The sequence below is a fragment of the Brachyistius frenatus genome, unplaced genomic scaffold (genome assembly GCF_029030835.1).
Source record: "Brachyistius frenatus isolate BFR_SWC_R1_liver_20210118 unplaced genomic scaffold, ASM2903083v1 Contig_26, whole genome shotgun sequence".
Lineage (NCBI taxonomy): Eukaryota > Metazoa > Chordata > Actinopteri > Embiotocidae > Brachyistius > Brachyistius frenatus.
In genome coordinates, this window is record NW_027210625.1 from 3,161,687 (window position 1) to 3,178,100 (window position 16,414).

Below are 16,414 nucleotides of genomic sequence, written 5' to 3' on the forward strand. Positions count from 1 at the left end.
TCATACAAATCCAGGTCTCAAAAACATTGCCAATTCATGCACTTCAAATATGTGACTTGAGAAGTTTATAGGGTTCAGTTTTTGGGGAATTTAGAAAAGTACCTTTAACCCCCCTTCTGTTTTCATTACAACTTGAGTGCACTTTGTGTACATCAAAACCTATATAAACCTGATTTAAAACAACAACAAAAAGTCATTAAAGTAATTTATGCTTTTGAATTAATAATTACAAGTATCAATTTAAGCAATTAACCCGTTCGCCTTTGTTTATATCCGGTTTTATTTTGAAAATGGCTACAGGAAGTGCCCGCAAAACGACAAGACGTTTTGTATCCGGAAGAGACTGTAAACAAACCGCGTTTGAACTCAAACGAAGCATAAGAAGCGTGTCAAACCTCCCTGATAAGATATTAAGACAGGCAAAACATTTCAGGTGAAGAACATGGGGCACAAACAGCGGCCGCAGCTTCGAGAAAACCCGGACTGGATGTCCCGTCTGCCGGAGGCGCTGCTGGACGTCCCGCTGTGGAACCTGGCAATACCCGGTAAAACCACATCACCGCGGCTTGTTTGGGACATATTACAGCTAAATATAAGTAGTAAAGTATAGATAACACGCGCACAGTTTTAAAGATTGTGTATTTATCGTTAACGTCCTGTTAAATTTAACTACACAAACATGGGATTTCCGCAGCAGAGTGTCCACATACTTTTGGGCATGTTGAGACTGCTCCCCCCCCCCCCCCTCTGTCTCCACAGGGAGTCACGACAGCATGTCCTTCTGCCTGGATGTCTCCTCTCCTGTGCTCAGATCAGAGTCCTGCTTCCTCAGGCTGACTGACAGGCTGTTTCCCTGCTGGACTCGCCCCTGTGTTTACCGCTGGGCCACCACACAGGTAAAGGGGCCACCAGTTCAGGGGCCCATACACCCGGGGCCTGTTTCTCCTTCTGAAATTAGCCTATGCATTCAGATGGTGCTCACTAACTTGTAAAATCAAAGAGATTGAGTGTACAGTTCATTTTGAGCATATCACAACTTCACAGAGCCGATGACTTAAAAAAAAAAAAAAATTCCAACACAGATATTATTACTTTTTCCATATCTGATTATGTATCCTCCGTTAATGCTTCCCTGTATATGTGTGCAGCAAACAGTACTCAGTGATCAATGTGAACTTGGTGTTCGTTTCTTGGACCTGCGGATCGCCAGGAAGCTGGCAGGGGGCAGCAAATTGTTCTTCGCCCACGGCCTCTTCACGCTGATGACCGTAAAGGTACGTGAAGTCTCATGGGCACAAAAGTAAAGAGGCGAGAAGTTGCATTCATGTCTGAAACTCTGCCGTGAGCTGAACTTGATTTAATAACGACATTCGTCTGCACGCAGGAGGCTCTGGGCGAGCTGGCTGCCTGGCTGGACGCTCATCCCAAAGAGGTCGTGATCGTTTCCTGCTCACACTTCGAATCTCTGACAGATGAAGATCATGCTCATCTGGTGGAGTTCATCATCTCACTGTTCAGAGAGAAGCTGTGCTCCTCACAGGTAGAAAGAGATCATGAACTCATTATCAAGTAAAAAAATTACAGCTTCTCTTTTAATGTAAATTAAAGATATACGGGCTGTTGTTCAGACAAAGCAAGACATTTAAATATGTAACCTTTGGGCTCTGAGATCAGATGATATAAAACTATTTAGATCAATTTGAATCAAGTCAGAATTTATCTGTTCATCATCTTTTTAATCTTTTTTTTTTTTTTATCCTTTTCTGTATCCAGTTTGAAGTACTATGAGCTGATTGAATTTTGGACAAATCAGACGCCTCCCTGATGCTACTGCATGATGGATTATTGTCAAAACGTGTGTGTGTGTGTGTGCAGGACACTCCCACTCTGCGCTCATGTTGGTCCACAGGTCAGCAGGTTGTTGTTTCCTATGACGACCAGCAGATGGTGCTGCAGCACCCTGAGCTGTGGACTGTGATACCTTACTGGTAAATTCACTTTTTGCAGCCTTTTCAGGCCCATATTGTTCTAATTTATAATCCCAGTATTATCTCATTATTTCTTTACTACAAATATTCACTGTAAACATCACATGGCGGGGGCGCTCTGTCTCCAGGTATGCCGACAGCCCAGACCCACAGAAAGTGATCACTTATCTGGAGGAGCAGCAGCGCAGAGGACGACCAGGTATGAAGGAAGTGTTCACATCATTCACTCAAGGAAAAGCATCTATAATACAGTCCTGCATTCAAAACGTATCAGCAATAAAATGTATCGTAATGGGTAAATATTATTGATGTATTAATATATAAAAAATAACACCTAACTGCTGCACATTTTTGTAATCTGAAAAGTAAACCAGTGTTTTTAGTAAAAAATTAGTCGAGTAAAAAACAAAAAGTGACAAAATATAAATACTTAATTAGCTCAAACTGCACTGCAGGTAGGTCTGATTTTACTCACTGGTTTACTGTTTTTGTTTTCATTTACTGACCTGATTCACTGACTGTTTGGTTTCTAGCTGGTTTCTACGTCAGCGGTCTGAACCTGACAGAAGACGCTTCCTACATCCTCCTACATCCCCTGCAGAACATGAGGAAGATGACGATGAAGGCCCTCTTGCCGCTGCTGCGCTGGGTGGGCGAGCAGCGGCCCGGGCCCGAGGGGGACAGGGTCAACATCGTGTGCTGCGACTTTGTGGGACTCAGTCGGTTCTGCTCGCTTGTGATTGAACTGAACTACAAACTGGCGGACGGAATCTGCTCGCCCGCTCCCCGTCCTGTCTGCGGGACGCCGGGAGCATCTTCTGCAGATGTTACTGGCTGTTGCCACAGCAACAAGACTAGAGACTGAGAACCACGATAGTCTGAGAAGTTATTTTCTTTTTTAGTCCGAAAAGGATCAATAATTGTTACGTCATCCTGTTTATAAATGTTCACGCTGCCTGCTACTCTGTTACTTTAATTACATCATAGTGCTGCATTATTTCTGAATACTGACTGTGTATTATTACATATATTTACATATGTGTATAAGATAATTATTTTTCATACCTTTCTCCTTCATTAAAGTTACACAATAAAATTTATAAATTGTTTTTAACTGAAGCAAATGATCATTATACTTGTTCATTACTGCAAAGAGTGGGAAAAAAACAAAAACAAAACCATCAGATAATATCAAGCCTTCTACTTTTTGTGATTTTGGAGCTCCAGCAGCTTCCCGTTTCCCCTTGGTCTTCTCTCCTTGATACAGAGCGGCCCGATCAGTGAAAGTCAGCATTATCTGAGAGCTTCACTCAGGTTTATTCAATGAGACACAGCATTTCAGCACGTTGCTCATCACATGACAGGAGAGACAGTCTTAACACACGTATAACTGTTATGGCTCTGTTAGTACATGAAAATGTCATCTACCCTCCTCTCCACTGGACACTCCAGTGAGTAAAACTAGCAACAGTGCACAACACTTTTATGGTTGTCAGATATCTGTACATACATTTTATTGGTTTGCCTCCTATGTGCGCAAACTTCAAATCATCCTTGCACACGGTTTGTTTTTCTGTGTGAAAGCACTCACGTCACACATTACCAGGTGAAGTAGAAAAAGGTTTATCAAAAATAAATATCCCTTTGTTATTGCTAAAATTTAAAAAAATATCTTCCCTTTAGCAAAATGAAAAGGATGTAACTCAAGTGCTGCGGAGAAGGAGTTGAAAAAAAACATACAAAAACTAAATGTTTACTTTGCTCTTGGACGCTAAATATTATATTATAATCATCAGAACATTTCATCCAATACCGATTTTCCACTCCAGCACTGACACAAACTGAATATAAAAGTGGTGTTTAAAACACAGGAAATCTTATTTAAACCATGACTAACACTGTTTTTTAGGTACTTGAGCTGTAGCAAAGACAGAAACATGAAAACTGGACAGATTCTCGTGGTCATTCAGACATCATTTGTAGTGGTTTATCCCCCTCTGAGATAAATCTAATCGCTCCAGTCTGGTCATGTGCTCAAGTCCTGGTGTTTTCTCTACTGTTGTGTCACAGGTAAATTAATAACTTTGCTGTTGTCTGACAAAATCTCGCAAGGGAGTCACAGGATTGAAAATATGACATAATTTACAAGACAATAGAAAAGAATAAGTGTGTATTTTAATTATATTACAGTCACAGAGCAGAATGCTTTCTGAAAAATAACCTCTGTGACCTCTGAACGCGGTTTTTAAAGTATTTCTGTCTCACTTACTGTAAATGTGAAAGAAATCTAAATCACAATTGTCTTGGACGGCACGAAGGAACTTGTTTTAGTGGGGAAGCGAGACCAGGTTTTAAAAAGAACAAATCCCCACAAAATGCAGAAAAAAAACTAAGCAGGCCTTGTTGCCTGATCTACGTCTTGGTCCAAACTCACCACTTTCAGCTGTAGGTTGCTGTTCTGAGGTTGTTCTGGTTGCTGCGACGGTGAGTTTGAAAATGGTTGCATGCAGTGAAGCCAATGGCGGGTTTACACGCACATTCTACCTCCGCTCAGTCAGACAATCTTTCTCCCTGAAGAAACAGTCCCTGTCCCTGTCTGTGTCACAGAGCAACCAGGACTTTATTCCTGGCGAAAGAAAAAAGTGCTGTTACAGTATAAAGAGTACATTTTTCAATCCCGTGTACACCACAAACTAAAAAAAATACACACTGGGCTAATTCAAACTGGGCCACACTAACAAAAACCACTCGTGATCATTTCGTTGTTTACGCAAACATTACAGCCACTGTTACCTGACGAGTCACAAACAGCAGAGAAATCACGACAAGGCTGCATCTTTGGAAACCTTTAAGGCCATTGTTGACTTCCAATATGGCTGCCGGAGGGTGAGTTAATGTAGGTCACCTGAACTTCACTTAGGTTCAACATGTGGGATAATCCTGTGTAGCACCATATAGGAGAGGGTAACAAACTAATTACTCATAAATGTAAATCATATTTACAAAGCACCACAAACAGTGCAAAGACATATCGACGTGTGTGAGGACAAAAGCCGGACGGGACTGTCCAGTGTTGTGTGTGTTTCTGAGTGTGTGTGTTTGTGTCTATCTCTTGGCGATGTAGCTGTTCTCGATGCACAGCACGACGTAGGAGCTGGAGCAGCTGCTGGAGCTCTGCTGCACTAGACTGCCGCTGTGCAGCGACGACGCCATGCCGGTCAGCGCCCGGTTGCCGACGCGCCACGTCTCGCAGAGCGCGTCGACGTGCCGCTGACCGCCGCCGGTCGACCCGTGCCACGTCATCTTCTCCGGCCTGGCATGAAGAGGAAGATCAAGTTTTAGTGACTTTCTACACGTAACGAGTCTTAAAGAGGCTGTAATAGAGTAGTTTCCTCCTCACCACGTGCTGTCGCTCAGGACATCCTTGCCATTAAAGGAGTAGATCGGCACGTTGTCCTTCATTCTGCCATCGTTGAACATTGCGTCCCAGCTGTCAAACAGAACCTCATCCTGAGGAAGACGAGAAGCAATTAGCTAAAAAAACGGATGCTTCTGGGAAATGAGGTAGCATTCAGACATACGAGTGGTTTTAATCATCCAAACGATTTCCTTAAATGGCTGAAAACTTGATTTATGTACCTTCAGGTTGACTATCGGCAGGTGGTCCCGGTCTGTCTTGCGGACGATGCTGTGGAGATCCTGCAGTCTGGCGGACAGGAAGGCCCGGAAGGTTCCCTTCAGCCCGATGGCCTGAGCCTGAGTGAAGCACATGAAGTCTGCCCCGTTGATGCCCCGCATGGATCCAGTCTGAGGGCTGTTCAGGGCGATCAGGTGGAGCTGCAGGGGAAACACACCCAGCAGCACATGTTTACTTTCAGGATAAGACCAGCTGGAGGTTTAGATGTGCAAAGTGGCTTCTCTTACCCCTGGTCCTGAGCTGTGGTGGTGGACCGGAGTCTGGGGCGGAGGTGGGAGTGGTCTTCGTGGAGGGGTGACTGGGTAGTGAGTGTTTGGGACAGAATACCTACTATCTGGTTGGTTTAACCGGTCTGCGTAGCTCGGAAACCTGGGATCTGTCGGTGCTGGGTACCGTGGGTCCGGCTGGTACCGTGGGTCCGGCTGTTGCCGTGGGTCCGGCTGGTATCGTGGGTCCGGCTGTTGCCGTGGGTCCGGCTGGTATCGTGGGTCCGGCTGGTACCGTGGGTCCGGCTGGTATCGGGGGTCGGGGTTGTATTGGGGGTCGTGGTGGGTTGGGTGATGCGGGTCTGGCTGCTGGACCGGACTCTCGGGTGGCCTCTGGGCGTCATAGGTGAAGGTGCCGGTGTTTGAGTGGTGGTCTGGGGATAAAGGTACGACCGGCGGGGGCTCGACAGCAGCAACCTCATTAGCCTGAAAAAAATAACAGGAATTGTTTTATACCCAAAACTAAAAAGTGTTAAAACAGGAAGTGTTTTATACTAAAATACACTCACATCCTCAGCGGGTAAGGGGATGTAGCTCCCAAGCTGAAAGGTGAAGAAAACTGCATTAATATCCACATTTGTAACGTATTTTTGTGTCACTCTGCTCGTCGTAAGGATAAATGTTTCACCTGGACTTGACGGACTCCGTCTCGGACCCGCAGGTAGAGATCAGTTCGGTCTATAATGTACACCAGAGAGCCCTCAGGTTGTCTTCTGGCTGTGGCCGCCATGGTATCATAAGACCTCAACACTGTCACCTACAAACACAAAAACATGGTGCCGATTACATGGTGCAAATACACATTATAGCTATTGTGTTTATCTTCTTATTAGACTTTAAACTCTCCTATATTTATCTGACAATTTAAGATTTCTTCATAAAACATGATGCTGCGTGCATGACTTTCTCATTTATTCACAAAGAGAGACTTTGTATTTCATGATAGATGAGGAGGAATAAAGGCAGACATATCTGACTGTGTCAAAGGTATACTGACCCCTGAGGAGTGTCCAGGTAGTCCAGGCACTCCAGGTGGGCCCGGCGGTCCAGGAATACTGATAGCTGTCAATCAAATACAACCAGATGAGCTTTTATGAAACCAAACACAGACTACAGAAATAATGATAATGATCAGAAGTAATGTTAAAACCTCCCCTAAGGAAGTAAATCTACTCTTTAAAATGAATATCTGGGGAATTTTTTTTTTATGATGACTCACTCTGTGTGCCCCTGTGAGGCCCAGGCAGGGATTGTCCTGGAGGTCCAGGTGGCCCTGGTGGTCCAGGTCGGCCATCGTAGCCTCTTCCTGGTTGTCCAGGCGGCCCCTCGGGGCCTGGTGGGCCAATGATGGAGTCTCCTTGAGGGCCCTGATGAGACACAGAGGATGGAGATTTAAGGGTCAAATTAAGGCAGTGAATCCTGAAGAGGTTTTGTGTTTTTCATGGTGTGATCTCACCGGAGGTCCAGGCGCTCCCGGAGCTCCACTTCCTCCATAACGGGAGTCATAGTATCCTCCGCCTGGTTCTCCTTTCTCTCCTTTCAAGCCTGTTTCACCTTTCATCTCATTCTGGACAGAAAATAATAACATACAAAAATACAAACAATATGAAGAAAACTAATAAAATCTGAACCATAAAATCATAACTGTGTAGAGGAGGGGGTTTACCTTCAAAGTGTAAATGTCATATCTGGAGCCGAAACCTGGATAAGAAACAACATACTTTGCTTTGAAAAGTGTTTGTGCTTTTTTTCTGCATGCATGTGCCCTGACAACATGGTGCTACCTGGAATTTCCAGAGTCCCTGAAGGTCCTTGATCACCTTTCTCTCCTTTAACTGTAAAACAACAGCAGTTTTATTCATGACGGTGTGACAGGCAAGCTGCTTTCTGTCTTTATGCTAAGATATACCCAAATTATTCTTATTTGTTGTGGTTTTGAGGAGGTTTATTTGCCAGACTATTCTTTGGCCTCATTTTTATACAGAGTAAACTAATCAAATATCACAGAAGTTTCAACCTGTTTCAGGTCTTTATGTTATCTCAAAATGTTAAAACTATTCTTTCATAGTTTTCCTCCACTCATGGCCCATGAAGGCGACGTAAACTCACCGGGGTAATATTTGGAGGAATCGTCATATCCCTGGAATAAAAAGGGACATTTTTTAAAGTGCATAGAAACATTATATTTTTAATGGACACCCAGTAAATGCACCACTTCTGGAAAATCTCATGTCTCGACTCACTCTGACTCCGTCGAAGGAAACAGGAGGTCCAGGAGGTCCAGGGGGCCCTGCAGGACCTGGAGGACCCTGACACACAACAAATATAGATTACTGTGTGTTGTTGTAAACCTCAGAGCTCAAACATAAATGATTTCAGGCTCAGGTGACTCACTCTGAACAGGAAATCAAGCCACAATCAGGAATACTAACCGGGTAACCGTATTCAGATCCACCTCTTGAATCTCCCTTCTCTCCTTTGACGCCGTTTAATCCCGGTCGACCCTAAAGAATCACATTTGTCATGATGGTAACTTTAAGTCAGCAGAGCCTCTTGCTTTGGCTTAAATTTACATGCATGGATTTCTAATTTGATATCTCCTACTTACTGGTCTGCCAGGAAAACCAATCTCTCCCTTCTGGCCTGAAGGACCGTACGGACCCTGGAAAGATACGTACATGGAAATCATTCATATTAATCTGAGGACGTTAGCTTGTCAAAAAGCTCTAAAGTGGCGAGATTTTTAAATAACGGTACATACTGGAGGTCCCTCCGGGCCAGGACTTCCTCTGTCACCCTGTAAATGAATCCACATGAACATTATAGAAATCACATGCTGACATTTAACATACTTAAACATTTGATTTGATTTAAAGTCACGATGTAAATAACAGTGAATGCACCTTCATGGATTTTTATAAAAGGATTAATTTACCGGCTGTCCTGCCAGACCTCCGAGGTACAAAGGTCTCCCGTCAGGCCCCGTGATGACGCCAGGCTCTCCTTTCTCTCCCTGAACAAACACAAACGTTTACAAAAATGCTACTGAAAAATGATTCACTTTATCAAAGGAAAACATATTTTTACAAGACAGCCTGTAATCTCTACCTTTGCAGTATGCAATGCTACCCAAAACATATTTAATATGCATCTTAAATAATCTTAAAACATGGATTACTATACCTTAGATGCATGTCCTGGAGTACCTGAGTCCCCTTTTTCTCCTTTTGGACCCACGGGCCCCTAAAAACACATAACACAATGACTTCCTTCCATTTAGTCAGATCAGAACTTTGTGTGCTGAATTTTGTGATAATTTTAGAGACACATACTGGGAATCCTGCTCGACCTGGAAGACCGAGTCCTCCCTACAGAAGAGAGAATAATAACACTTTAAAACAAGATAAAATATTCTTTACGCTCGTTAAAGTGACTTCAGTTTAGTGAGGATTATGGTGAGATCAATTAGGGGAACAAAGGGTGTGTCCACTCACCTGCCACCCTTCGTTCCAATAAACGTCGTTATACTACAGCAAGACAAAGTTAGGTGAGTTAGTACGGGGGTGAATCAACAGTCAGGCAGGCTGTGACTGTTAGTGAATACGAGTGACTTGAGGAGACAGTCTGATTTAGTCAATGAGTGGTTAAATAGCAAGCTGTCACGTGAGGGTTAATTAAATTTGACATATTAATTAGTGCATCTCTGTATATTTACAGTTGGAATTGGGACTCACATCTCCATTCGGCTGGGAGACGACCTGTGCTGGAGGTCCGGGAGGACCAGGAGGTCCAGGTGGACCGCCATCTCGTCCTGGTAGACCCTGCGTTACAAATGCACACAAGATCAGTCACAAAATAATGTTATAAGGACGGTGCAGGTCTCAGACTGTTCGAGTAGGAAACAGGTTCAGGGTCAAGCTTTACACATGGTGTATAAAAAAAGAACATCCTTATATGAACCTGCTGTTTATTATATGCAACCGTGAAAGGAAAAAGATTGGTTAGAGATGCATTTTAATAAACAATGTCACCACAGTCCAGTATCGGTAATGTAAAAAAAATGAAAATATATCTGCAGATTGCAACATGTATAGCACTATTATGAGGTAGTATGTATTATATGTTTTGTATATTTGCATGTAACTCACCATCTCTCCCTTATATCCTCTGTCCCCCTTTTCACCCTAAAAAATTAACATGTGGCCTCTTTAGTGACACAAACACTGGAGACAGTAAATGCATGAAGATTATATGATTACACTGAACACGAGGAGTAACTGAAGAAGAAACCCGTACCGACTGTCCAGGGAATCCGTCCAAGCCAGGGGTCCCAGGAGGTCCTCGAGGTCCCTCTGATCCTTTGTTTCCATGTTGCCCCGGTAATCCTGGTTTACCCTAAAAAACATTATTAATGTGTTACTAATCGTCACACTCAGAACAGGAGTGATGAATAAATAAAGACATGACGTACAGTAAATGTAGACTTTCAATAAAGCCCTTAAAACATGTTAAAATATAATATAACATGTACACAACGTAATACAGTTTTATTTTGTATATTATATTATATGTTAGTATACTCTGAGAAATCTTAAAATGAGAGTAGGTATATTTAGCAGAAATGTAAATATATGAGCATAAAGAGAGCGGTTACGTATACGAAGCCATACAGGTTGTTTGAAGTACTTACAGGTAGACCAGATGGACCCTGGAAGACAGGACACAGGACAGCATGAGATGTGCAGTAATGTGAGCTAAAGGGACAACGACCTGCGACATCAGTAACTAGTTACCTGCGGTCCAGTTGGGCCTCTGACTCCAGGCACGCCATTGATCACGTCATAGCCATCCTGGTCACTCTGTATGGAGAGGATTGAAATTTTCAAACAGTGATCTTTATCTGGCCATCAACTTTCATTGCCCTCACGTGTCCACACACAACTGAAACCTATACTCACAAAGCCAGTGCGGTACGACGGCCCCGGTGGTCCGGGAGGCCCTGGAGGTCCGACTGGTCCCATGGGACCTGGAAGTCCGGCCAGCCCGGTTTGCCCTGCTGTACCCGTCTGTCCGGGGTCACCCTGAGCACCCTGTGAAGGGTGGAGTAAAAATAAGGATGTTTTTTTGTCTTACTTGGATACGTCTAATGTTTGTAAGTTATGAAATTACCTTTAATTTAGACAGAGAAGAAAGTAAGAGAGGAACAGGTGACATGCAGGAGCTAAAAGCTGGAGGTTAGGCAGAGTTAAGTGATTGTTTAAGGTTAGATAAAGTTACACTCTGCAAAGTGAAAGTAAGCAACTGAACATTTAATTAAACCAGGAAGAGAAAGTTTTCCTCCCGAGTAAGTTAAAGGTGAAACAGCTGACGATGGGGTTGAGGTAGCTGCTAAATGTTTTGGAAGAATGATGTCAAAAAGAGGAAACAAAAATGTTGAAAACTTGTGAAAAGCAAAGTAAATCACCAAAGCAGAGACCCTCCCCCCGATACCTGCGACCTGTTACACACCGTAGAGGATGGAGCAAAGTAAGAGAAGAGGCCGGTGAAAAAGTTGGAGTCTTGTGTGTCTTGCTAGAGGAAAGCAACAAAGAATCTATCTAGATGCACCCACCACAAATATATCATTTTTATATCAATTAGCAAATCTTCATCGAAAACATTTTTCTGCTTTGAAAGATGCAGATTTGAATTTTAAAAGGAGAAATTCCAACTGTACTCACCTTTTGTCCAGCAGCTCCTGGGAGACCGAGCTCGCCGGTTTCACCCTGGAAGACAAAAGAGATTTAAGAAAAAACAAACTGCGTGCTTATTAGATGTAGAGGCTAGTTAGACTCTTGTCTGACCTTTTCTGCTCTGGGTCCAGCTTGACCAGGTGTACCGGGGGGACCAGGAGGGCCCTGAAACAGCAGACACACAATGCACAAGCAGTCAGTGTTGAGTGGTTATCACAGACCTGCAGCTTATCCTGCTTCCAAACACAAACTGAGAGAGTAACAAAGACTATTCTGCCCTTGTTTGGTGATTTTTGACCTCTCATACAAAATACTGTGGCTGCAACTAACAATTACTTTAGATTACTTCATGGTCACAAAGGCACAAAAAGCAAATAAAGCAGCAGCTTGTGCAGCTGGAAGCATCAAAAATGACTCAAATCATTCATCTCCTTAATTTTCTGCCAACTGATTCAACTGATCAATTAATTGATTCAGTCAACGCTCTCACAGTGTGCTGTTAAAGTCAAACAGAGTACAATACTCACTGGTAAACCGGGGACTCCGTCTTGTCCAGGCGGTCCAGGAGGTCCAAATGCTACTGGACCATTGGCTCCCAGCGCCACTGAAGTACCAGGGATCCCAGGAGGGCCAGGAGGACCTGGGGGACCCGGAAAACCACGGCCACCCTAGAAAACGGATCACAGGATGACTATGTTGCGTAACAACTCAATTTTTTTGAGTGAAATTTTAGGAAATAACAACAAACCCGGATTCTGTCCAAGTCTGTGAATCCTGAACCCTCCATGTCAACAAACGTCTGTGAAACAGAAAATAAAGTGGAAAGGTTGACGTGTGAACTGATGCAGTGCAAGAAAAGAGTGTGTGAAGCATGGACTCACTGGGCGATCACCAGTCCCAGGTCCAGAAGGTCCTGGTGGACCTGGGGGGCCTCTGGGTCCAGGTTGACCCTCTCCAAGCTCACCCTGCAAACAGTCAGATTCACAGTTATCACCCTGAGTAAAGCCTTGTGTCTGATTTTATCTATGCATTTAAGTGTTGCACCTTTTGGCCTTTTGCACCAGCAGATCCTGTAGTTCCTGGGAAACCTCGAGGCCCAGCAGGACCCTGTAAACCAAAATAACAATATTACATTTCTTATTAATCATCTAGAAGAGTCAATAATTGATTCTCCCTTGTAGGAATATTATAACTCACAGCTTTTCCATCTTCTCCTGGATCCCCCTGTAAAATAATGAACAATCACTGAGTAATAAACATCTCCAAACATTTTAGAGGATCCTTCTAAACCCTCTTTGTACTCACAGGCTCCCCGTCGGCGCCGCGAGGCCCTGCAGCCCCATCCTTCCCTGACGGTCCAGGTGGTCCTGGGGATCCAGCCATCTGCTGCACAACAGAGCCATCACCGAGTCGGATCACCTCAGCTGCAGGTCCTTGAGGACCCGGAGGCCCCGGAGGCCCCTGAATGCCACGGTCACCTTTAGTGCCGGGGTATGTGGAGCCGGAGTTACCCTGGTGAGGAAGAGGGGGATCTGTTATTTCGACAGCTGCACATTTTTCGTTCTTCAACACTTTTAACCAGAAAAATAAATGGATACTGCATTAAAGTACCGAATCTCAGGTTGAATTTGAGTGGGTTTACATCTAAATAGAAAGAACTGTGTGGGAGGTATAGCTCTTAAAATAAACCAAACCCAACATGTAAGTTTTTAAAAGTAAGTGGACATAAAAAATGAATAAAAACCTGCAACTCTCCAAATACGTTGTTGCATCTTTATCAGGTAAAATGACCCAAACGAAGAGATTAAAAACCTTCAAACATGCAGCTAGTAGTTGACTTACCTTTACACCTTTTTCTCCCTGAATTAAAACAGAAACAAAGATGATAGTGTCAGTCGTACGTCGTACACACACACACACACACACACACACACACACACACACACACACACACACACACACACACACACACACACACACACACACACACACAGTGACGTCTCACCTTCTGTCCTCGCTCTCCGCCCTGTGAGGAGAAACCAGAGCTGGAGCCTGAGTCTCCCTTCGGCCCTGCTAGGCCTTGGTCCCCCCTGGAGCCTTTCTCTCCTCTGTCTCCTTTATTACCTTTAGCGCCGCTCGGACCTGCAGGACGTGATGTAATTCAGCAAGTTAGGAACATCTCAGCTGTGCAGCAGAAAAAATAATCACCTACACATAAAAATGCATATTCAAATGCACAGACTACATATTTTATGCACAAAACCATTTAATTCGCAGGTGTTGATGTGTAAATATGTGAAATATAAAACATGAAATTATTTCTGTCACTTGTTATTCATCCTTTTTTCTAAATACAAAGCATCATTAATAGTCCTTGTGATCCTCTACTTCTTTAACTGTCCACCTGGAGGAGCGAAAGAGCTTCCTCTCTCATAAACCCTGAAACAAAACTCCCCACAGCTTCAGGTCTAGACAAGCAGCCTCTTGCACATATTTCTGGATAAAAGCGCTGTGATTCCATAAGACGTTTCTTTGGCAGCGACTGCTGTATGATTAAAAACATCCGTGGCTATTTTTTCCACACTGTGGATGCGGTGTTGAGCATCTTGGCAGCCGCACGCTGTGAGTGAATCAACTCATTTTACCTGTTTCTTTGACTCTGGTTCCTTTTACGGATGTCAGCGGGGGTTCGGGCACTGGACGGAGGGATGCAGGGGTGGTCTGAAGACACAACAGAGATACAGCTGTTCAAAACATCTGCAGCCACTGTCTTTTTACATAAATGCCCTTAACTGACCTTCACGAAGTGTCCCGTCTGTCTCCCGTCACCTTCACCGCTGCCGTAGTCACCAGAAGCCTGCAAGATATTAAAAAAAAAGTTCCAGAAAAACATTCAGATTTGGAATATTACACAAATAAATACTCACAGCATCGGTGTCGTCCTCGTCGTCACACAAACGCTCAGCTGCCCGAGGGTTTCCCACCAGTCTCAGATCTGCAATCTCACCCTGAAAACGCACACATAGTGAATATAATCAGGCATGACATCCGTTTTTGAAACTTTTAGTAACAATTACTTCAAAACCCAGTCACATGTGGTCACCCTGTCTGGTCAGGGGTCAAAGGTCAGAGTGGTCAAGTAATAGATTTACAAGGATAAGGAGGGTTAAGTCTGCCCTTCCTGTTGCCAGTGACCCTGACATGGACCTGCCATTAGCTGCCACAGGGACATGTGAAAGAGACATCTGACCCAATAACGAGGTCAGACTTGCGCACACTAACTCACACACCTGCTCTTTTAGCACACACTGCATTATTCTGACTTTTCCGGGTCCCGTGGGTGACATTTGGAGGCTCATTCATTGCTGTTTTTCATTTATTTCTGTCAGAACTGTGAGACATCTCTTTAGCATTTCCTCTCTGCTGGTACCCTGGAGTTTATGGTCAGAAAACAGACCCCTCTTCCAAAAGCTAGTGTGCAAAACAAAAAGGACTCTTGGTAGTTCAGAAATGGACAAATAAGAATCTGTCCGAGGACTCATTCTGTTCACCAACGGTACTTTTTACCTCGTACATTTTGAGGTTTTGCTGTCATCATAATTTTCATTAAGTTTAATTTTAGAAGCTTTATCTTCGGATTCTGCAATTAAAGACAGAACAAAATCATAGTTTGACAAATCTTGTGTGATTTAAATGCAGCCTTCCTTTGTCCAAATTTCAAGGACATAAAACCTGTGAACTTACAATGTAAATACATTCTCAGGCAACTTCTGCAGCTATAAGCTCTGTGAGATAACTGTAATGGAGGAAAAAGTACAAACTTCCCTCCTAAATGTTGTGTAGGGCTCCACTTCAAGATTACCTGGAACTTATCAGCGTCTGCTCCTCCTGCATGACCCACAAAGATCCCCGCCCCCGTGTCGATCTCCATGGGATCCGGGGACCGCTCGAATTTCACCACCTTCGGCTCCGAGTCGCAGCCCTGGTAGAAAGTCACCTGCTCCTCCAACACAGACAGCGAGAAGCGGCTCCAGGTGCCCCGCAGGCTCGGCACTTCAAAACTGGCCGCCTCATACGAAGCCTCAGAGTCGGGCTCCGTATAGAAGAACTGCACCTTCTGATGGCCGGACTGCTCTGCGCTGAGCTTGACGCCGATGTACATGAGCTTCTGGGGCCCGTCTGTGATGGAGAAGAGGACGGAGGCGGCGCTAGTGGAGGGCTTGATGTGGAAGAGGAGGGAGAAGTGGCGGTAGAAAGGATTGGGGACGTGGGCCAGAGCCGGCTGGCCCGACACCACCGAGGGGGTGAAGACGTAGGCAGTCTTCCCCGTCGGCCCGTAGGTCTTGGTGATCGCATCTGGTGGGGGGTCTCCAATCAGCTGGAGCAAAGAGATGCCGCTCTCTTCTGCAAGAGAGGAAAGACCAGACATTAAGATTTAAAGTCAGGACACACTTTGTAAAAGGAAGTCTGATAAAGGCTGCCTTCAAGTGCTGCTCTAAACATAAACTGATGCACATCCATGACAAATATTGCCCCAAAACTAGCTGTATAATGAGACATAATTACCCCTAAAAAAGGAGGAGAAGAAGAAGCTTATCAGGTGCACTTGAAGGCAGTTGAAGCACAGAAATGATCAGCAAGTTCCTTGGAAAGGAAAATGTGAAAACTACATTTTTGGGAGATTCAAACAATAACATTTGTGTTATTTTTTAATGGTGTTATCTTTTTGAA

At 44.1% G+C, this 16,414-nt stretch overlaps 2 protein-coding genes across 9 annotated transcripts in view; one reads left to right on the plus strand and one right to left on the minus strand.

The window, feature by feature from the left end:
• Positions 1 to 326: 326 nt before the first annotated feature.
• LOC138620777 (PI-PLC X domain-containing protein 1) lies at positions 327 to 3,069 on the plus strand. Its single transcript, XM_069698285.1, has 7 exons — positions 327 to 545; positions 760 to 896; positions 1,149 to 1,274; positions 1,385 to 1,540; positions 1,876 to 1,988; positions 2,117 to 2,187; positions 2,522 to 3,069. Exons 1-7 carry the CDS (start codon positions 443 to 445, stop codon positions 2,851 to 2,853), a joined length of 1,038 nt encoding a protein of 345 aa, XP_069554386.1. The 5' UTR covers positions 327 to 442; the 3' UTR covers positions 2,854 to 3,069.
• Positions 3,070 to 3,281: 212 nt separating this feature from the next.
• Positions 3,282 to 16,414, minus strand: part of LOC138620775 (collagen alpha-1(XVIII) chain-like) — a 30,089-nt gene continuing 16,956 nt past the window's right edge. For 6 of the 8 annotated variants that reach the window (XM_069698266.1, XM_069698262.1, XM_069698260.1 and 3 more), the window contains 41 exons: positions 15,546 to 16,087; positions 14,611 to 14,691; positions 14,481 to 14,540; positions 14,329 to 14,404; positions 13,689 to 13,825; positions 13,526 to 13,543; positions 12,989 to 13,195; positions 12,881 to 12,907; positions 12,728 to 12,790; positions 12,565 to 12,648; positions 12,432 to 12,482; positions 12,211 to 12,351; positions 11,795 to 11,848; positions 11,672 to 11,716; positions 11,460 to 11,522; positions 10,910 to 11,041; positions 10,745 to 10,810; positions 10,642 to 10,659; positions 10,248 to 10,346; positions 10,100 to 10,135; positions 9,686 to 9,772; positions 9,446 to 9,478; positions 9,284 to 9,319; positions 9,135 to 9,194; positions 8,887 to 8,964; positions 8,713 to 8,748; positions 8,560 to 8,613; positions 8,384 to 8,455; positions 8,195 to 8,260; positions 8,061 to 8,091; positions 7,736 to 7,786; positions 7,618 to 7,652; positions 7,408 to 7,518; positions 7,171 to 7,318; positions 6,949 to 7,013; positions 6,580 to 6,708; positions 6,461 to 6,493; positions 5,913 to 6,377; positions 5,628 to 5,825; positions 5,389 to 5,498; positions 3,282 to 5,301 (listed from right to left, as the gene is read on the minus strand). In XM_069698266.1, coding sequence (XP_069554367.1) covers positions 5,094 to 5,301; positions 5,389 to 5,498; positions 5,628 to 5,825; positions 5,913 to 6,377; positions 6,461 to 6,493; positions 6,580 to 6,708; positions 6,949 to 7,013; positions 7,171 to 7,318; positions 7,408 to 7,518; positions 7,618 to 7,652; positions 7,736 to 7,786; positions 8,061 to 8,091; positions 8,195 to 8,260; positions 8,384 to 8,455; positions 8,560 to 8,613; positions 8,713 to 8,748; positions 8,887 to 8,964; positions 9,135 to 9,194; positions 9,284 to 9,319; positions 9,446 to 9,478; positions 9,686 to 9,772; positions 10,100 to 10,135; positions 10,248 to 10,346; positions 10,642 to 10,659; positions 10,745 to 10,810; positions 10,910 to 11,041; positions 11,460 to 11,522; positions 11,672 to 11,716; positions 11,795 to 11,848; positions 12,211 to 12,351; positions 12,432 to 12,482; positions 12,565 to 12,648; positions 12,728 to 12,790; positions 12,881 to 12,907; positions 12,989 to 13,195; positions 13,526 to 13,543; positions 13,689 to 13,825; positions 14,329 to 14,404; positions 14,481 to 14,540; positions 14,611 to 14,691; positions 15,546 to 16,087 — 4,106 coding nt within the window. In that variant the 3' untranslated portion in view covers positions 3,282 to 5,093. The remainder of the gene's footprint in view (positions 5,302 to 5,388; positions 5,499 to 5,627; positions 5,826 to 5,912; positions 6,378 to 6,460; positions 6,494 to 6,579; positions 6,709 to 6,948; positions 7,014 to 7,170; positions 7,319 to 7,407; positions 7,519 to 7,617; positions 7,653 to 7,735; positions 7,787 to 8,060; positions 8,092 to 8,194; positions 8,261 to 8,383; positions 8,456 to 8,559; positions 8,614 to 8,712; positions 8,749 to 8,886; positions 8,965 to 9,134; positions 9,195 to 9,283; positions 9,320 to 9,445; positions 9,479 to 9,685; positions 9,773 to 10,099; positions 10,136 to 10,247; positions 10,347 to 10,641; positions 10,660 to 10,744; positions 10,811 to 10,909; positions 11,042 to 11,459; positions 11,523 to 11,671; positions 11,717 to 11,794; positions 11,849 to 12,210; positions 12,352 to 12,431; positions 12,483 to 12,564; positions 12,649 to 12,727; positions 12,791 to 12,880; positions 12,908 to 12,988; positions 13,196 to 13,525; positions 13,544 to 13,688; positions 13,826 to 14,328; positions 14,405 to 14,480; positions 14,541 to 14,610; positions 14,692 to 15,545; positions 16,088 to 16,414) is intronic. The other 2 variants (XM_069698263.1, XM_069698261.1) reach the window with 2 other exon arrangements.

Excerpts from the sequence above, each read along its gene's own strand:
- LOC138620777 (XM_069698285.1), top strand. The coding sequence starts at position 443 with ATGGGGCACAAACAGCGGCCGCAGCTTCGAGAAAACCCGGACTGGATG. Across the intron at positions 897-1,148 it reads ACCGCTGGGCCACCACACAG|CAAACAGTACTCAGTGATCA; the intron begins GTAAAGGGGCCA and ends ATATGTGTGCAG. Across the intron at positions 1,275-1,384 it reads TCACGCTGATGACCGTAAAG|GAGGCTCTGGGCGAGCTGGC; the intron begins GTACGTGAAGTC and ends GTCTGCACGCAG.